Here is a 20,703-nt window from a genome sequence, read left to right as displayed (position 1 = left end):
GGATTTAACTCCTTTCACCACCACTCTTTGGACCCATCCATCCACCCAGTATTTTATCCAGCGAAGCGTACATTCATCCAAGCCATGAGCAGCCAGTTTCTCCAGGAGAATGCTGTGGGAAACGGTGCCAAAAGCTTTACTAAAGTCCAGGTAGACAACACCCACAGTTCTTCCCTCATCCACTAAGTGGGTCGAATTGTCATAGAAGGAGTTCAAGTTGGTCAAACAGGACCTGCCTTTCATAAACCCATGCTGACTAGGCCTGATCACCTGGTCGTCCTGTACGTGCTGCATGATGGCACTTAAGGTGATCTTCATAACTTTTCCCCAGCACCGAGGTCAGGCTGACAGGCCTCTAGTTCCCCGAATCCTCCTTCCAGCCCTTCTTGTCAAAGCGTGTCACGTTTGCTAACTTCCAGTCAACTGGGACCTCCCCAGTTAGCCAGGACTGCTGGTAAATGATGGAAAGTGGCTTGGTGAGCACTTCTGCCTTCAGAATTCCTTGATGAATCTTACCAGGCCCCATAGATTTATGCATATCTAAACCATGCAATAGTTCACTGACCATCTCCCTCTTGGATTATGAGGTCTTCATTCCACTCGCCGTCCCTATCTTCCAGTTCAAGGAGCTGGGCACTCAGTGAACTGGTCTTACCATTAAGGTCTGAGGCAAAGGCAGAATTCAGTTTCTCACCCTTTTCCTCATTCTTGGTCACTGTTTCCCCCAGCATCCAGCAAAGGACAGAGACTCTCCTTATCCCTCCTTTTTTTGTTAGTGTATTTACAGAAACATTTTTCATTGTCTTCTATGGCATAGCCAGATTAAGTTCTAGCTGGGCTTTGGCCTTTCTGATTTTCTCCCTGCACAGCCTTACAAAATCCTTTAAGTCTTCCTGACCCTTCTTCCAAGGGCCACAGGCTTTCCTTTTCTTCCTGAGTTCCAGCCAAAGCTCTCTGCTTAGTCAAGCAGGTCTTCTACCCCACCAGTTTTTCTTTTGGCACACCAAGATGGCTTGTTCTTGCATCCTTTAGAAATTTCCCTCTTGAGGAATGTCCAGCCTTCCTGGACTCCTTTGCCCTTCAGGGCTGCATCCCAAGGGTCTCTGCCAACCAGGCTCCTAAACAGATCAAAGCCTGCCCTCCAGAAGTCCAAGGTGGCAGTTCTACTGACCCTCCCTTCTTCAGTATGAGTTATTAGATACTTAAAGACAGGTATATTAAACTGAGGCACGTTGTTCTACAAAGGCTTAGAAACGTAATACTAGAGCAGTGGATGGCGGTTTTAACTTACAAACTGATTTTGGTTAAGTTAATAACCACTCTGTATTTTTAAATTCTTGTTTCAGAAATTTTTTTAAAAAGTCAAATTATCTCAAAGTTGCACTCACCAGCTAAAGAGAAAGCTGTCCTCATTATCATTTTTCCAAGATATTACCATTTTTAGTATCAAAGGTAGTAGATGATCACAATCAATACTTCTATCATTCAAGCAGGAGTTCAAAATGGAAAGACATCCAAATGCTCCTATAACGTAACAAAAACATCATACTCAATAGGTCTTAATTATCAAGACAAAACAAACATTGGAATGCATGACAACTGCTTGGATTGTTTTATTTGAACTTAACGTCATCAAATAGTTTAGATCTATTCCTCTTTGAACATTTAATCCAGAGATGCCATTGTCAAACAAAAATACTCTATCTAACCCAAACTTTAAAAGAAAACCAAACCGAAAATCTCAAACCAGCTAAAAGCTTCTGTAAGATTAATTGTTGGTTTATACAATTAACAAACCTGCTAAGATAAACATCTATTTGTGCTACTAAAAATGTAGTATGCTAAGCAATAATTTGGACAGATAATTAATTACATTCAAGTACAACATGTGAATTCCAGTACTATTGTAAGAGTGTTAATTTTTACTTTCAGAGTGAAGAATTACTGTTGCATTAGTACTGTCTTCCATTTTTAAGGAAAGCTGCATTTATCTAGACTTCTTTAGAACATTTCTTACAGCCACATGACAAACAATCAAGTTAATTTAAGTACCATATATGCATAGCAAGACCAACCAGACAAAATCCCACTTCACTTAAGAAGCACTGCAATGATTTACAAGAACTTTACTTTCACGAGCTGAAAAAAAAACCCCTAAAACTTGAATGGTAAGCCTACAACCTATGTCACATTTAATGGGAAAATTTGGGTATATATGGTCTGCTTAGGAATCCCTAGAAAAATGAGAAGCAGCAGAAAGGAAAATGCAGGCCAGTGTTACAAACCGGAGCATTCCACACCAGGAAAGGAATGAGGATTCTTTTCTTGCATTTTCTGTTTAAAGTTTCACGGACACATTTGGTTGGTTCACTAGTTTGCCCAGAAGCCTTAACTAAGTTCAGAGAACAAGGGTTAGGGAAATGACTGCAGTAAAAAGATTCAAAATTCCTCTTAATTGCCACATGACACTAACGCTAAAAATTTACACATTTTGAGAACATCCATTTGAAGAACTCATCTGAAAACCTGAGGACACCGCTAAGGGACAGTTGTCCATGATTTAAAGGCACCAAAGACAGTATTTCCCAATTTAAGTAAGCACAGGCCTGTTACAAAATAGTAAGTTGACTTTCAAGTTTTTATATAGACTGATCAGTAAGAGTATGTGCAAGAAAGCACAGAAGCAGTACTGAGAAAAAAAGAGAAAGTACTTTCTTCTAAACACTGTCTAATTCAAACATGGAGATGGACTGTGTGAGTATTTCCGAAGAATTTTCTTGGAAAGCAACAAGTTTGTGAAAATAAAAATATTTTCTAAAGGATATTCAAAGCAATGTTATAAACACATCTCAGTCACTTCTAGTAATTTTTCAAAAGCTGCTGAAAGGGTATGTACAGCAGTTCTGACTCAGCACACCCCATGCACGGGAAGAACTACTCAATAATTTTACAAGAGTTCTTGCTAAATTATCTAAACACAATCTGATGCTACCAGTTGATCACAGCAATATTTTTGCATGGTATGTAAAGCCTAAATGATTAATTGAAAACTTTGATATTTACAGATGTGTGTAAATCAGATAGACCAAACAGTTAAGCACAGGACTACCAAAATTCTTTTAACAATATCAGGCTAAATCCTTCAGTTCTAATTTTGTACCATGCATTATAGTTTGTACTTCCTTAATAAGGCAGAAAACTACTATGCCAAACAGTCTAGAAGAAATACGAAAACTGAGAAGACATTTTTTCTTAAGAAAAACAGTATTATTATAGTTAACACGTTTTATCTAAAAGCAAGTATTGTTACAAAATGATGTTCTTAAATTCTAATGAAGCAGACTGAGGTAAGAACATACTCACCATCAGTGCTGGAAAGCTGTGTCTGTGTGCATGCCATAAGTTTGGCCACACAGTGGAAGACAAGCTCTTTCTTTTCTTCCTTGACTAAAAAAGGTGATAGACACTGCAGTGTATGCAGTCTGCCTTCTGTTAACGGCAGAAACCTGTCAATACAAGCAAAACAACAAGAATGGAACAAACCTGACAATTTGTTTACTAGATAAATTTTTAATCAGTTCCTAATGATCTAATACCCTATGACGTAACTAATTCCACACACTAAACTGAGCCTCACTTTCACATACCGTACACGTGTATTACCAAATTTTCAGTCTTCGGTTGTCATTCATCACCAACATTATCAACATTTGCAACAAACTAAAAGTTTATAGGCAGCAGTATTAACATACCCTTCTGTTGTCATAAAAAGTTGTTTTATCTCACAGGATACAGAGTTTTCTGCATGAACCACTTTCGCCATGGTTAAGGACCAGAGTCTTCCATGTTTTTCTGACCTTCAACGGAGAAGACAGACCCTGGTTGATATATACAGATGTGCAGTTCACAATAAAAGCATTTGTATGGGGTTTGAATCAATACACATAAGGAAGTGTGGTGGCACTTAAAACTCTATACAATGCAAACTATGAAGACAGAGTTCAGTGTTGTTTTACTTGTTCTTACGTACCTATCAAATATTGTTTGCCGAAGGCTGGTTGTATTACTAAGTGAACTGAATTTCTCATACGTGATGTGCATTTCTTCTAACATACGAAGATATTGCAGAAGTAGGTCAGGAGGATTTTCCAATTCTTCAATCCATTGTAATGAGTACAATAGTTCTGCAACTAATTAAACAACAGAAGTTGTGGTTTACTAACAACTGCTGAATATATTCAGTGCTTAAGCAAGAAGTTTTGGGTCAAGGTTTTTGGAGGTTATATTGGTTTTTTAGAAATAAGTTTTTTATGCATGAAAAAGATGATATTTAGATGCAATCTCAGGGGCTTCAGAACATGAACTAGGTAACTGCTATTGCGTCAAAAAATACAGGAGAAGAAAAAGCTACACTAATCTATTTCAGATGTTCAGGAAATTTTCAAGCAAATCAAGCACAACAAGAACTCTAACTCATCTCCATTCTCTTTTTTTTTTTAAATATACATATATTTCTTGCAGACAGACAATCAAGATCTAAGTCCAAAAAAACCCAAACAAATTTGATGCTAGTAGTTAGCATGTGGTTTCTTCATTTACAAAGACTTTCACTGAACAATTACACTTCTCATCACGGTCTGAGTTGTGGAGATAGAATTGTTAATTTGATAATGCTGGCTGTGATTTGAGCATTCTATCAATAAAACAAATTAAGATTCCTCCTAGTGGAATTCAGGAAAATTGCTGCCTCAGTCTCTTTACTCTAGGGCTAAACACTCAGGGCATTTAGGATACAGCTCCTATTGTCCACTCATGCCAACACATCACATGTTCTGGCAATGAATAACTTCGAAGTTCATCATAAATTCAAACTTCTCTGGATTCAAAGTTCTGTTGAGACAGCATGTATATAATCACAAAAGGTCCTTGAAATATTAACACTACACTTGTGCATACTTCTACTTTTAAAGGAGAATGGAATAAAAAAAACAAAACCAAAAAACAAGAAAAAGTAAAAGGATGATTTCTCATATCTATATGCTAAAGTTTAACTATGCATTTCTAATTATCAATTCTGGTGAATTTATATCTACTATAAAATGAAATTCCTTTAAGTGTTACCATTGTAACTTACTTATATTGTCGATTTTCTTTCTTTCAGCATCAACATTTCCATGGACTATACCATTTTCCAATACAAGCAGCACCATTTTACTTAATAGGGCTGAAGTACACAGATGGCCTGGAAGTTTAGTTGTGTCACACAGCTTAACACATGACCCCAAAGGTTCACAATTCATACTAAGCCTTCCTTCCAAAAGAGGTTTGTGCATCCACTGTAATGTGTGCATAGAAAAAGTATGAACAAATAATTGACATTTTCATGATGCATACATCAGCTATGACGTTGAACCTTGAAAATTCAGAATTATTGAAAAATAACCATGAAAGACACTAAGTAACAACAAAAGCACAATGGTGAGAATGACTCCATCACATTTAAAAAAACCTAAATGCACAGCAGTAACTTGAAACTGCATTGCTGCCACAGAAATAACCTTTAGTACTCTTTATATTTTACAGAAATACTACGTTTACTGAAGATTGATGGTGGACAGAAAATTTATGTCCTTCCCCACTCTCCAATCTACGTATATCAGCATTTTGTCAATAGTCAACATATGTTCCTCTGCAGATATTGGTGTCTTTCACCAAAATTAATCTTATAGAAGAATTAAAGGTAAGAACACCTTCATGAAGCATATTTTGTCAGACAAATCTCCTGAATTGTAAAGTAAATTGCTGGTGTTCTATGCAGAAATAGGTAATTCCATAGATTATTTTTTTCTCCAGTAGTACTTGATGGTACCAAAACCACACAGATTTTGTCCTCTGTCATGGACAGAGGCTGAAGAGAACCTCTTCACAGACATATACATATTTATAACTGCAGTGCCACATCAAAAAAAAAAAAAAAGAATGCTTATCAGCCTAAAGGACAGAGACTGGAAGTAGGATCGACTATCATGTGCAAGTCCCTCTTCATACCTCAGTGGATAGAGATTCATGCAATTTTCCCCACTCAGCTTTGTTTGGCATGACATGCTCAACGTAAGCTCCCACAAGATATCCAGACTGTCCGTCAGCTTCCACAAGCTTAGACAACAAATCACTAACCGCAGATATCAAAACCTGAAGGCTGAGAAAAGAAGAAAACACTGCAGTCAAGTTTGGCACTATCCAGTAAAAGCATTTGCAGTGATACAGTGCTGTACATATTGTAGCAGTGCTATACACATGCTATACCAAAGCCAGTTTAAATTACGCTCTACTCACAGTTCTCACCTCTGACAGGCAAAAATGCAGACAGTGATGCAGATGCCGATTAAATAAAGAATACTAGAGCACTGATCTTCATTTGGTTTGGAGAACATATTATGAAGAGGACATGTGCATCATGATTACCTTTTAACATCCAAAGAGGACGACTGAATTTGATTCTTAATCCACAGTGCAGACTTATGCAAAAAGGTACTCTGTTTCTGCATACTCCGAAGTTGGCGCACAAGGGAATTTACACCAGACATCCAAGTGTGTTTTAATTTACATATAAGTAAATCTATCGTAGAGAAAAAAAAAAAACCCAAACAACAAACATCTAAGCAAAACCACCACAAACAGGTAAACTCAGATTGCAACACAGTGCATACAGCAATCACATGTCTAAAGGTTCTAGAGCAGAAGAAGAACTCTCTTTTCTGTGTCGATACATGCAGTAACTATCAAAGGCAAATACACAGGTTTCTTGTTGTGGAAAAATTTTAAATTAACTCTGACACACAGGTAATATTTATTTGAGAATAAGAGTGATGTTCCTGTCATCTTCAAACCACAGATCTTTTTAAAATACTGAAATATTGACCATTCACAACATAAACAGTCATTTACAAAGCAGCAGGGGTTCTCAGGCTAGAGTTGCCCTACTTCTACAACAACACTGCAACACCTCCTCCATTCTATGTATGTTACTAAACACATATACCAATTTATCACTCTCAAATTCTGCACTCAAAAAACATAAATCAGGCTCTCAGTTTGAAAATGAGATGTTGGTGGAGGGAGGAATGGGTCACAACTTGCCAGAGCAACTTCACCAAGACAGATGGTTTCAAAATAAATTTTATGTATCTTTACTGAAGTGATCACACACATTTTTTCACAGGATTCCTACACTGCAAAATGAACAAAAAATGCTCAGTCTTTGTACTTCATAGACCTTAAATAATTTATGTAACACTCCAGAAAGTGTGGAACATCACAGCTTCAAAAAGTATCCCTGAATACTACCATCCGAAAAGTTTAAAATCCTTGTAAAAATTTATAGGACTTGATGTTTAGTAATAAGTACTTGTTCATACTATTAAGTTAAAGCACTGTAAATTAAAATACAATCTTTCATGTCAGTCACAGCTGCAAGTGCTCAAAGACTGTGAACTCAACATAATATTCTATTATATGCTTGAATCTGTTTCATGAAAAAGAATATAGATGTAATTATCAACGATGAAAAAGTTTGGCTGAAGTTCTTTCCAAATTACCTGTTAAGTGTGTAGCATCCTGCCTCTGAGCACACAACTGGAAGATGGTAAGCAGCAAGTCTTCTGAGGATGGCATCAGTAAACACCCTTTAACTGAGCTGAAAAAGCTTGAGGCTACATCGCAGATGAAAGATACTGATGGTTCAGTATTCCCAGCTTCAGAAAGATCCTTAGCTTTAGACAGAGCTGCTTGAAGTTTATCAATAATTCTTTCAACAAAAGTTTCACCAATCAAAGATTCTATTGGGAAGAGGAAAAAGAGAGCATGCTTTGATTACTTGGTAAACAGGATTGTTTAAATACATCGTAGTAATATGTACAGAATCATTTTTTTACAAACTAATTTTGAATGCAAAATACAGTGCAAAGTAGTTTCAGCCTCACAGATACCTAAACTGTCTTTCTTATTTCACAGACATCTAGGATCACCAAGCCAAAGTTTCTCCTTGCCAAGTATCCTTTCTCTAAACCAGCTGCAGCAGCTTAGACAAAAGGGAGAGCAAGTACAGGTGATTTCTTCCCCTTTTATGCCTTCCTATGATGAAGGTATGAACATGAACATCCATTGCAGTCAACCTGTTCTGTGCAACTTTGAATCTAGAAAGCACCACAAGTGTGCCCATCATTGAGATAAACTGAAGTATGCTACAAAACACAAATGACAAGTTTACATGGAAAATGTCAAGAAAATTGAACTCCACTAGAAGTCTGTATCACAGATACCATAAAAGGCGAAGAAGAAATTAAATAGGATGTTATTAATAAAAAAATAGATTACATATAGAGCATAAGTGCATGCACGTTTTTCAAATACATGAATTTAACTGAAAATGGCTCAAAGCAATTCATAGGTCCTGTAACAAGGCACTAACAACACACACGGGTCCATAACCACTGATGTTTGATATTCTAGTTCCGAAGGTAAAATTCACATGGTATGGTTTAAAAATTAATATTATTTTACAGCACATCAGCTGCTAAGTCAAACTTACTTAAATTTTCCTCAAGTTTTCCAGACTCGCAAATCTGAATCTGTTCTTTAAACACTGGATTTTGTTTAGCAACAGACATTTGCAATATTGCTGCTGCAAGTTAGCATTTACAAAATCAAGTTGCAAACGGTTAATTGGCTCATGTAAAAAAATTTTAAAAAGAATAAACAAACCATAAGAAAGCCTGGATGTTGCAAATTAAGCATTCTGGAAGATCTCAAATTCCTTTCAACCTCCTACAAAGCATACGCGCTTACGAACTCCAAGGAATAAATATGCTTACCATTCTTACAGTGTTGTGACAACACCAAGCTCAGGAGGGTCCACCTTTCTGAAGAGGATGACCCTGATGAAGCTGCTATAGTTTTTAAACCCAGGTGACACAGATCATCTGCCAGCATTACAAGTCTTTCTCCAAGCGTATCTCCTTTCAGCCAGTCAGAGACTAAGGAAAGTTTTGTTGTGCTTGAGCATGCCTGAATCACAAGAAACTAATTCTAATAATCGTTGGAGGGTATTAACTATTATTACTAGTGAAGCATGAGATTAACATGTCAAACCGGTGCACAGAGTGGGAATCATGTCATCTGTCATAAACAATAAGTTTCTAGATGTTTATATCTCTAGCAAAGCCCCAACTTTCTTTTTGGTCAGAAACAGTAACATATGGTTAAGTCACACAACTACTTTAGAGTGAAACAAGCCACCTTCTAAAAGCTCTTCTTTTTCCTTTTCCCCAAACACAGAGAGCCCAGGGAATGCCTACACCGGAGTTCGAAAGATAACTTTTGGATGACCAGGTTCGCCAAAATAAAATCTATTTACAACATAAAATCTATTTACAGCATCAGAATTTCTTTAAAAAGAAATGGAAGGCCACAAATCAGAAAAATATTAGTTAGGTGATAAACCATTACAAGTTACCAAATCATAAAAACCAAAATACACAGTATCTTTGAGGAAAGATACTATGGTCAATACACTGTATTGTAAAGCAAGTGCTGTAAGTTCTTGTCCAAAAATTTATAATACACTTCATATTTCACCCCAGGCAATCATTTAAATGTCACTCTCTCAACATCGTGTGTGAAAAAAAGGGTATACTATCTTTTCCATGTAAGCATGCTGTAAGGTTGATGATTCAAATAATCATTTAAATTATTGGTCTAATAACCCAACTCCATTCTCTCTAGTTTAGAAGGGATAACCAGAAACAAATAAGGAATTCTCTGGAATCAAAGGGCAAACTGATCAGAAATAGAAGGGACAAAGATGATTTTGTTTTGGTATCATCATTCCATTTCTAAGACTGTCCCCAGATTCAAATGAAGTTAAAACAAACATTCTGAAACTATTACTACAAGATTTTCAAAGTAAGGAAATTATCACTACTTCAATTAAAAACAAAAAAAGAACTCAAACACACATAAGTCTCAAAGCTAACACGAGGGAAATACTCAAAACTATGCAAAAGAGAAAGAACAAAGAAGTGTGAAGAGATACCCTTTGAATTATCTGGAGAACAATAATCCATTTCAGATCCATCTGAAAAGAAAAACAAAATTCCATAATATTACACAAATTCTTTGCTGAATAGGAAGCATTTCATACCATGTCAATTGTTTGGTCTACAACTCTATTTTCTGCAGGGGATAAGCAGAGGTTGCAAAGTTTCAGTATAAAGCTTTTCATTATATTATTTTTGGCTTCCAAGTCCTTCTCTACCACACAGATCAATACAGGACTACATCTATAAGAAAGGCCACCAATGACTAGTATAAAAGCACACTGTATAAAGAAGCAGGAACAGAGAAATTTTAATGTTACTCTTTTATTTTTTTTTAATGTTTTATAGTATAGGAAAAGGGATATGTCATAAACTTTCACACCAACACTGTCATATCAACCTTTCCTAAATCTACCTTCCTTACACTGAACTTATTCAGTTCACATAAAATAACTTCCATTCCACAGACCCAAAATGATTAACCAACCACAGCCCACAAAAAGAATAATCACTTTGATTAAAACTAGTAACAAAATGTACAAGTCATACCTTCATTAAATTGTCAAGAATGATTTTCCTTTCATCACTACTGTCACAACAATTCAGCACACTGTACAAAGTATCAACCAGAAAATCGGTGTCTTTCCTCCAGTCTTCTTTCATCCAAGTTACTAAATTCTTATACAGAAATTGTACAGATGGGCTATCATGATGAGCTTTCATTTCGTTTTGGGATTCAGCTTGAGCAGAGCTTGCATCTTTTCCCTGCTCTAAAAGTACTTGAAAAACTCTGTTCGAAGAAAAGGAGTTGAGCAGGGCACAGAGAAATTTCAAATGCTCTTCTGACTTCTGTTCATTGACATACACAATACTCAGTTCAGCAAGGCTGCAGACTAAATTCTCTAAAGGTTCTTTCCTTCTCAGTGAACTATGCTGCAAATCGTCCTGTATTTCAGAGTCACTATTTCTCACTTCCACGAGCTTTCCATTCTCTGTGTTTCTTTCAGATTCGTCCTCATCTGTAAATCTGATTTTCAGAGACCTTCTGTTGTTTGCTTTCATAGTACTCTTTGGGTTCTGAAGAATTTCCAACAGACCAGATATGGCAAACAATGATTTCTCATCAGAGTCCAACACGTCAACATGAAGTACGCACATTTTTAAAAGATTGTCCCAAAAATTCGACAACAGTTTCTGGAAAACTTCATCTGTGCCATCATCATTGGAGAGTTCTGCTTTAGCTTCCCAGGAGCTCAATGTTTCTGCTATTTGATAAAATAATGGTCCATTTTGTAATCTGGGCTCCTTAAGTACAGCACTGATAAGGGGAATTAGCTACAAAGACAAAAAAAAAAAATTATTAAAGAACAGTGATCAAACTAGATGATATTTTTTCTAAAACTATTAGAATTACTCATGCTCGAACACTTAATAAAAATCTTCAAAGTGGGATGCTTTCTTTTTTTTAATTATAACTAAAAATGCACAGTAAAAGAGATGACTTTATAGGAAGGAAAAAATTTACTAAAATCAGTAACATTACTGTTTCCATAAAATCCAGTGAAACTTTAAAGAAAGAAGTAAAACCTCATAGAAGTTTACAGTTTTCTTTAAATTATTAAATGTACACACAACAATACTAAGCACTTCCAATAAATACCTGGTCATATACAAGCATCTGATGAATTTGTCTTCGGTCATCTTCTTCATCTGTTTTCTGTAGTATGGCAAAGCGCAGACATTCCATAAACGCGGTTATAATGGCTGAACTTTCTGAGGGGCTGGCTATGGCTCGCTCACTTGACAACCTGTTGAAAGGCAACATCAGAGGGACGGCAAGCTCGGTCATCTATGCTTCTGAGAAACCCAGTGTGTATGTACTGAATGTAACCTTCGTTATGTTGCTCTTATCCAGACACCACCAACACGGGAATACAGAATCATAGAGAGGAGTCAGACCAAACAAACTCAATAGGACGTATTTAAAAAGTCAAAATGATAGATCTAGGCATTTAATAAAAATTATATTAAAATAACTTTCTCATCTAGTTTTAGAATTCATTAAAAAATATCTACGTAGAGGAAACATATCCAGTTAAGCATGCTGTCTCCTGTTTCAGCTGTTTGCCAAAATTCCTTAGCAATTTTCTGCATATACCACAGGTTTAGAAGTGTCACTTTCCATCATTACAGAAAAAAGGAAAAAAAAACTGAACCAAAAATCCACCAAAAGACAGTGTCACCACAGGCAGTTTGAGCCTGAACAACTGTGAATTGTTTGCCTTTTAACAAAAATTAGACCACACAAATATTACAACCATTATACTACATGTAATAAAGCTCAATACACTTTTCAAACCCAACCCATCCTCTTCTCCAAGAGTTCTGCTAATGGCCGCATCAAATCGACTGAGAATTCATTTTCATTGAAATAAGTTACATTTTATTCTTTCATAAACTAACTTATATAAGCTTTTGAGTACATAATGTACACGCACCTACTTAAATTAGATTTGATAGAAAGCTGGGGTTTATGCATTTTCAAGGAAAAAAAATCATAGCAGTTTCAACCTTTTCAAAATCAGTATCACAGGAATTAAATCACAATCACAATGATAATCTCCAAAAAGCTCTGTAATAATTATGCACTGGTGAGAAGAGTCTCATATTATCAAACCCACTCTTAATTTCCCATTTTAAAATCTTTTGTGGAATAAACAGAACCTTTGACTAAAGAATGCTTTAGGTAATGAAGATGCGGTAAAATTAAACAGAAGGCTAAAGGTTTAAGGCAGGGACAGCCATAAAGTTCTGACTCTGGTTTTGGTTATTTAAAAGCATTTTAGAAATACGATTTTTAAACATCACAGTGAAAACAGTATTTTCTTAAACAAACAATTAATGCATATTTACATATCCCTAAGGCAAATGCTATGTTACCTCTCTTAATCCTCCTATTTCCAAATGTAAAAAGGGACTGACTTAAAAAAAAAAAAAAAAAAAAAAAAAAAAAAAATCAATAAAAAAATTTATGGTTCATACCCTTGAATTATAGAGCTGAAAAAAGTTCTGAAAAATTCCAGTTTTGGTTCTGCAATGCCAGGAGGTACCTTGCTAATGAACGGCAAGAGATTTGGGTATATAACAGTAGCTAGTCCTCGTCCACCTTCTCGAAGAACTGCCCATAGCTTTGGTAGAACTCCCTTTTTGGCATTCACATGACTCCAACAGTCCTACAGAAAAAAAATACAGTTATTGTAAATTAAATGAGAACATGTTGGCTTGGACGATCTCCCAAATTAGCCATTTAATCTGCCTCCCTATCTCCCTGTAGCTCAAACAAGTTATTGTAAAATCTAAATTCACTTGAGAGTATTTCTAAATATCACTTTCTCCCTATTTCAGCTTGTGAGTTTAACACGTTAAAATGTTTCTGTAATGTTTAAAATCAATAGATGTTCCTTGTTAGCAAACTGCAATTAAAGCTCTCTCTTTAATAATGCTTTAAGAATGCTTCATAAAAATCATGATTGCAACTGGTCCTGTATTTAATTCTGAATTCTCATTAACAAGAATAAGCAGTGATTTAAAAACCCTAACTTCAAAAGCGTTACTAACTTAAAAACTCCACTCAAAAATCTCCTGATGGTTACAAAATACTCTGGCACTTTCTTCCCCCACCACAAAGTTTTTTGTCATCTGATCTTATTTATCATATTTCCATATTTATAGAAAAATAAATATGTACATATATTTCTGTATTTATAGAAAGCTGAATGAAGAAAATTTTTTTCCCATAAATTGCTACAGTTTATACCAGCAGTTAAGAGATCTGCAGCATTAAACCCTCAAAACATCCCAGTTTATGGCAACACCACTCATCCTGCTAATAAATTCAAAGCTGGTCTTTCACTTAAAATTAACAAAAAAAAACAAACAAAGAATAAGTTATAGAACCAAGCACTAAATTAGAGGGTGAAACAAAACAAACCAAAAATGCACTGCAGTTCATTTTTGTAACCATCTTTAACCAAGAAAAAGGTTTTAAGTATTATTTTACTTTTTAGTAACTATATTTAATCAAAGGAATTCAGGTTAATTAAATTAAACTCCTAAAACTGATTTTCAGACATGCTGGACACAATATATTTGAAAGTTACAAGGAAGCCCTAAGGAGGAAGAAGGAGCATGTAGCATTGGTAAGTGCATGTTATTAATCACAAAGAAAACGCAGTCAAGCTGTTCTTCCTAATTCTACACAGAGAACAACAGCACTTGGTGAAAAGTCAAATTCGAGTAAAATATCTGCCCCTTCAGTTTCCCGCATTACCTCAATAGCGGCAACAGCATGAAGTACAGCTTCCCAAAGAGAAGGACACACAACTGCATCACTGTCATCAATGCTGAGAAGAATGGCAGGACAAACTCTTGGTGCTTCAGCTTTCACCAGCTCAGGCAAGTACTGGCAAAAAGCAGAAGCCAGCTCAAAGAAAGCTGAGCGAACCTGACAGAAGCCACAGAAAAAACAAAATTTTAGTCAAATGACAACTATGTCACTACATGTAGATCATAACATTCCTTTTAAAGTCACCGTAACTTATCACACACAGTCCCCATATTTCATCACATCAGCAAAGATTCAAATATTATTAAAAATAAAGAAATTATTTCATAAGCCTGTTTAATATTTTAAAGTATTTTGCTTAGTGATAAAATGTTTATAAAAAATTATTTTAAAATGCTTCTCTAAAGGCATGTTTTCTCAAAAGCACCTTAAAATTTTTTAACAAAATGCTACCAGAATCAGTTCATCGCTCTATGCACTATTAGTCTTAGCAGACCAAAGACCAATAATATCGTTAAAAAAAAAAAGAAAATCCAAAACCACTAAGAACATATGCAATAAGCTGACACAGTTTGTATCTTGTACATGAACTTGAAATGACGGCAGACTGCCAAGAGGTAAATGACAGCAACAGAGAAATAACCGATTAGCCTACTGGTCAAATTTTGGCATATTTTTATCTATTTAATGCCTGGAAATCTGAAGGCTGTTTCAAACATATTTCAGCAAAGTATCATGTTCATTCTTGTAGAATACAAGTAATTAATACTTGCTTAAGTTCAGTGTACTGTCTTTAATTAAAACCAACCAGAATGAAGAAGAAAGTAAACAGGTCACCTGTGGCACATTGTGTTTGCCATATTTCCAAAATTTGTTTTGGGACAGAAGTGACACCAACTTTTCCTCCAGTGAATGCATCTCTTTCTTTGGCAACATGCTAAGCAACTTTTTTAAAGCTAACAAGGAACAGGTCAGAATTCGGAAGAATTTCGCTTCCCTTTCTTCCTGTGGTACAGTTCTCAGAAAACAAAACAATACAAATTAAAATGAACCATAAAAATTAATCAGTAGGCTTCTCAAGCTCTTCAAAAGTGTCTAAATTAAACTGTCTTCAGTTTTTCTGTGTTCTCCTTTTGATTTCAGATGCCAGCAATGTAAATATATAAACTTTCCATAGGTTCTAATACTACCAAATTACATTGTAAAGTGTTTGAAAAAGAGAGGGTTTCAAATCATCTCCCAGTTATTCAGTAACGCTACTGCTAAAAGACCTGAAGCAAGAATTAGACAACTGATAACACTTGCAAAAGCATTTATACTTTAGTGCCAAGGAAAGTAGCTGAGATCTGGACTCAGATAACTTCTGCCTGTTGAAGCAAAACTAAATCCACTACCTCCAGGCACACAGAATCCAACACAGACCAAGACTTAAACCATATACAATAAAACAAGCTAACATACTGGGGGTCACTGAGCGTGTCAGGCGTTTCTTTCAGAAGGTGATCTTGAAGTACCTAGGGGACAAAAAATACATAAATAAATATAAGAATCAGATATTTCTATGTGAATAATACAATCACACATTATTCAGAAACAGCTCTGAGTAAAACTTTACAGCCTCTGAGTCAAGTCTTTTAAACGCATTTTAGACATGCTAGTGAACAAGATCACTGAGCGTGTCAGGCGTTTCTTTCAGAAGGTGATCTTGAAGTACCTAGGGGACAAAAAATACATAAATAAATATAAGAATCAGATATTTCTATGTGAATAATACAATCACACATTATTCAGAAACAGCTCTGAGTAAAACTTTACAGCCTCTGAGTCAAGTCTTTTAAACGCATTTTAGACATGCTAGTGAACAAGAACATAACTGGACTCATGCTGAACACAGTAGCTGAGGCACTGTTTGAATTAAGACTTCATAATACTTTGTAAGTTGCAGTCCTATGCCAACAGGCTTCTGGTAAAAAGAAGCCAAACTGAGACAAAAGAAGACGGTTAAGTTTGCCTATGATGGGCCAGCAATGCAAACCGTTACCTTTTTAAACTGAATCAATTTGGTTTCATATATGACTGAGAGAAGAGCATTAATCTTGGTCAGAATGAAACTTGTAGAGGCTCTCTGAAACATTCTTTAATCTGCTTAGTGTTTTTTAATCCTTTACCACTGCAGCTAAACTACACCAGCATTGTTATTCCATCTGCCAGGAATATTCAGTGATGCTCTTTACATTAGAAATGCTCACAAGGAAATTCACTTCATATTCACTCCATTCCTCTGTTTCCAATCACAAGTCAAAAAAATAGAGGATGCGCCTTTGTCTCAGTTTTCGCTTTAGCAGGAAATAATGCGAGAAAGAAATTTAATCATGAAGAATAGATGGGGGTAGGATGAGTTTTAAGCTTGTAATAAAAACTGACATATACTCAACGCAAAGCCATAAAGAAATACGAAAGTATAAACTCACATTAAGTATTTCATCTTTACAGAATACTAAGGCTTCAGGTTGTTTGCTTGAGGGAAACGCTTTTTCAAAAGCTACTTTTGCAGCAGAAGCAGCAGGGGAGTAAGTGTCACATTGAGCAATCAGCCAGTATCCCATGATACTTTTTAAGTAAGGAGCTAAGTGTTTCTTTACTTTAAGAATCAGTTGCTCAAAAGATTGCTGAGTTGCTTCTCGAACACGGCGATCATGATCCTGTTTAAAAAAAAAAAAGGAAAAAAGAGAAAGGTTTAAGCATGTTTTAAGAAATGTACCTTTGGTGTTGGGTTCTTCAAAGCAGAAGTGATGACAAAAAAAGCTGTCTCAGTTCAGTCATTTTTGCCATGAAATGGGCTATATAGATATGAAAATACACAACAACAACAAAAAGGTCTTGGTATCCCTAGATAAGGGAAGTGTCCTTACTTAGCAGCATCGTATTCCTGACATGTTGCCTTTTCCTGATATCTCCAACTACAGTTTCTATTTCCATTTTATATAAATATTTAACAGAAAGACAACAGGCAAGAGAAACAGGAAGCCTTGAAGACACTTTCTGGATTAAAACGAGCTTACACCTACACAATTTGTGTATGAATTTACAACATCATGACTTTCTATGGTCTTGGCTCCCATAAGAAATATTAGGAATTGCTCTAACAGATCAGAAAGGTGATTAATTTTGTCCAGTATCACGTTTCCAACAGTAGCTAGTACAGATAATTTGCAGATGTATTAAATATATCAGAAAATCTGGCTATGTATGGTCTTTTTATGTTTGTGGGTTTGTTTTGGGGTTGGTTGTTTTGTTTTTTGGTTTTTTTTAATATTAAGTCTGATCAGATATTAGTCCTAGATCAAAAAGATTTATAATTATAGTAACAGTACGTTCTCTTTAGCCATTCTGGAATCTACATAAAAGAACTTTTCACAAGAAGAAATATCTCGTCGTCTTTTTAACATAAAGGTCTTAATGAACAGCTATCTCCACCCAGCAAGCACAGCCCACACATCAACAGTTCAAGATTTCACTCACTGCCCATACTGAAACACTTCCACAACAGAGAACAATGCCTTCCTCAACTACCTGTTTTTCCTAGAACAAGTCAGCAAAGTTAGATATATCAAAAAAGACTTTCTCACAGGTTTTCACAGAAATTATCCAGAGAAGTTTTTAAGTCAGACACTTTAATACTTACTAGTGAGATCTTACAATAAATTCTTGGCCAGTAAGGAAGAACACCTTTAACAACTTCTGCGTCTCTTTCTTTGCACATTGTTCCAAACTCTTGCATAGCCTAAAATCAAGGTATCAAGAGCATGATTTAAGAAGTCAGATAGATGTATTCTGTAATTAAACAGCTTCCACCTTGCAACTGTCTTTTTCAAAAATCAATTAATTTCTTGCAACTGAGTATCTATGCAGTTAATTTTATGAATGCTCTGTCAGCATTGTGTGATAGACCTTTTTATAAGCCCTCCATGATACTTTCTGGATTGCAGTTCTAGCAAATTTACCGGTATAAAACTAGTATTAGCTACCTTGATATATTCATCTTCCAACCTGAATAAAAATTTACTGTTTTCGGATTAAAAAAAAAAATTATGGGGGACAAAGCATACACCTACTTTTAACTTTGTCGTGATATCCCTCTTAGAAAGTTTTCGCAACACCATTCGAAAATCAGCATCCACAAGGCTGTCTATTTCCTCTGCTCCTTGAACTGCAGGAACGTATCCTAGATCATTCTGAGATGTTCCAAAGCCAATAAACCCAGGCACTGTTCCACGTTCTTTGGCAAGGAGCTCTGCAGCTCGGCCACTGCTAGAAGGCTGGCAAGAAGTAGAGACAAAAGTCAGTTATCTTATTTTGCATGCACCACACATTTGAAATAATGATCCCACTTATATAATAATAAAATTAACCTTCTATTTAAAAGTCTCTCAAAAAAAAGGCCGCCTATGCTTTAAACATCAAAGTTTGACTTAGAAAATTATTGCCCTCTTTAGAATCAGCATTTCCTCCTCTCATAGTGAGTTTAATCCATGAATACTTATAGAAAAGTATACTGACTTTATACACATACAAAAAAGTATAACAGAAAAGTCCTTCTGAAAACGAACAATTTATTAAGAAATCGTTTACCCTCCTTCACTACTTGTGGTTTTACTAGTTCTTCTCATTTTATTGCATACAGACCAATACACCTCCTAAGGAACACGCTTCATATCATGGGGAAAAATAAGAAAACACACGAAGGGATGCTACCAGCAACAAAGGGGCCAAGAAGGATTTAGAGGGATGGAGCAAAAGGGTTCATATGTAACACAGTATAACACTACCCCATTATTATTACAGTGAATGTTTGGAGTTCAGCATCTCTTCTATTTTGCCCTAGTTCAGTCAACACATTACTCATCATATCAGCGCCTCGTGTTTATGCCAACCATACCTTTTTGTCCCAAAACTGACTGATGCTTTAATGTTCTCTGTGATACCTTATATATACTTACATATACCCCAAATAGCTTCTATTTTCCAATGAGAGTTGCAGGTTTGTGAGTTTGTTGTGGTGGTTTTTTAAAGAAATGACAATTTGCTGAAATTCATTGTACTTCTCTGATTTTCTTGAGGTAAGTAAGCCACATACTACCTGACTACTATATCTACAGATTAAACAATTTTTTTCTGCATGTGAAACCTCAGCTATAAGGACACGCTTTTTGCGTTCCCTGGTCTCCTCTACACACATGAGAAGGAGATTTGTAGGAATTACTTAACCTACACATAATGCTTCACCCACAATTGTCCCACCCTGAGTGAGTGCCACATATGACACAGGTCACACTACTTCAGGCCGAGTAGCAAAAGGGAGTCACCATGACAGGTGTACACTGAGACTCTCCACAGAAAAATACACGAAATGTGTACTTTCCCAGTTCAAAGGAGACAGGGAGAGAGAGGAGACTCACTCGCTCTCTCAGGCTGGAGAGAGTCCAATGGAGGGAGGGCTACAAAGATGATGAGAGGACTTCCCTCTTATGAGGAAAGGCTGAGAGACCTAGGTCTGTTTAGGCTGGAGAAGACTGAGAGGGGATCTTATCGATGCTTATAGATATCTAAAGGGCAGGTGTCAAGAGAATGGGGCCAGGATCTTTTCAACAGTGACAGGACAAGGGGCAATGGGCACAAACTGGACCACAGGAAGTTCCACCTAAACATACGAAAAAACTTATTTACTTTGACGGTGACGGAGCACTGGAACAGGTTGCCCAGAGAGGTCACGGAGTCTCCTTTGCTGGAGACTTTCAAAACCTACCTGGACTCGATCCCATCCAACTTGCTCTAGGTGAACCTGCTCTAGCAGGGGGGTTGGACTAGATGATCTCAGAGGGTCCCTCCCAACCTCTACCATTCTGTGAAAGGTACCCACCAACACCTTGCTGACTCCTTTGCTGGAGACTGTCAAATCCTACCTGGACTCGATCCCATCCAACTTGCTCTAGGTGAACCTGCTCTAGCAGGGGGGTTGGACTAGATGATCTCAGAGGGTCCCTCCCAACCTCTACCATTCTGTGAAAGGTACCCACCAACACCTTGCTGAACTTACACCCGTGGTTATTTTGCAGTTACAACCCCTACCCTTGTCCCTCCCTAGAAACCGCGTACAAACACCCCAGGAAGTTGCAGTCACACTCTCCTAGAGCACGAGCCCAGGCCAAAAGTTGTCCCTGAAACACGTCGGTGGCCCCAGCCCCAGCTACTACAACCCGG

General features: G+C 36.4%; 1 protein-coding gene across 1 annotated transcript; it reads right to left on the bottom strand.

The window, feature by feature from the left end:
- Positions 1-1,388: 1,388 nt before the first annotated feature.
- On the bottom strand, positions 1,389-18,758 carry LOC104487864 (E3 ubiquitin-protein ligase listerin-like; the record flags this gene model as incomplete). Its single annotated transcript, XM_010139292.1, has 19 exons — positions 18,558-18,758; positions 18,128-18,226; positions 16,914-17,144; positions 15,904-15,956; positions 15,280-15,460; positions 14,428-14,601; positions 13,140-13,330; positions 11,758-11,905; positions 10,647-11,432; positions 10,094-10,135; positions 8,874-9,066; positions 7,599-7,838; positions 6,466-6,619; positions 6,049-6,199; positions 5,135-5,336; positions 4,031-4,190; positions 3,753-3,857; positions 3,364-3,506; positions 1,389-1,524 (listed from the first exon to the last, which is right to left on the bottom strand). Coding segments are annotated over exons 1-19 (3,437 nt in total), but the record flags the coding sequence as incomplete, so codon positions are not given.
- Positions 18,759-20,703: the final 1,945 nt, after the last annotated feature.

Source organism: Buceros rhinoceros, unplaced genomic scaffold, assembly GCF_000710305.1.
Source record: "Buceros rhinoceros silvestris isolate BGI_N320 unplaced genomic scaffold, ASM71030v1 scaffold9107, whole genome shotgun sequence".
Classification (NCBI taxonomy): Eukaryota; Metazoa; Chordata; class Aves; order Bucerotiformes; family Bucerotidae; genus Buceros; species Buceros rhinoceros.
Note: the sequence above shows the minus strand (reverse complement) of the source record. Positions and strands in the feature narration are given on the sequence as shown.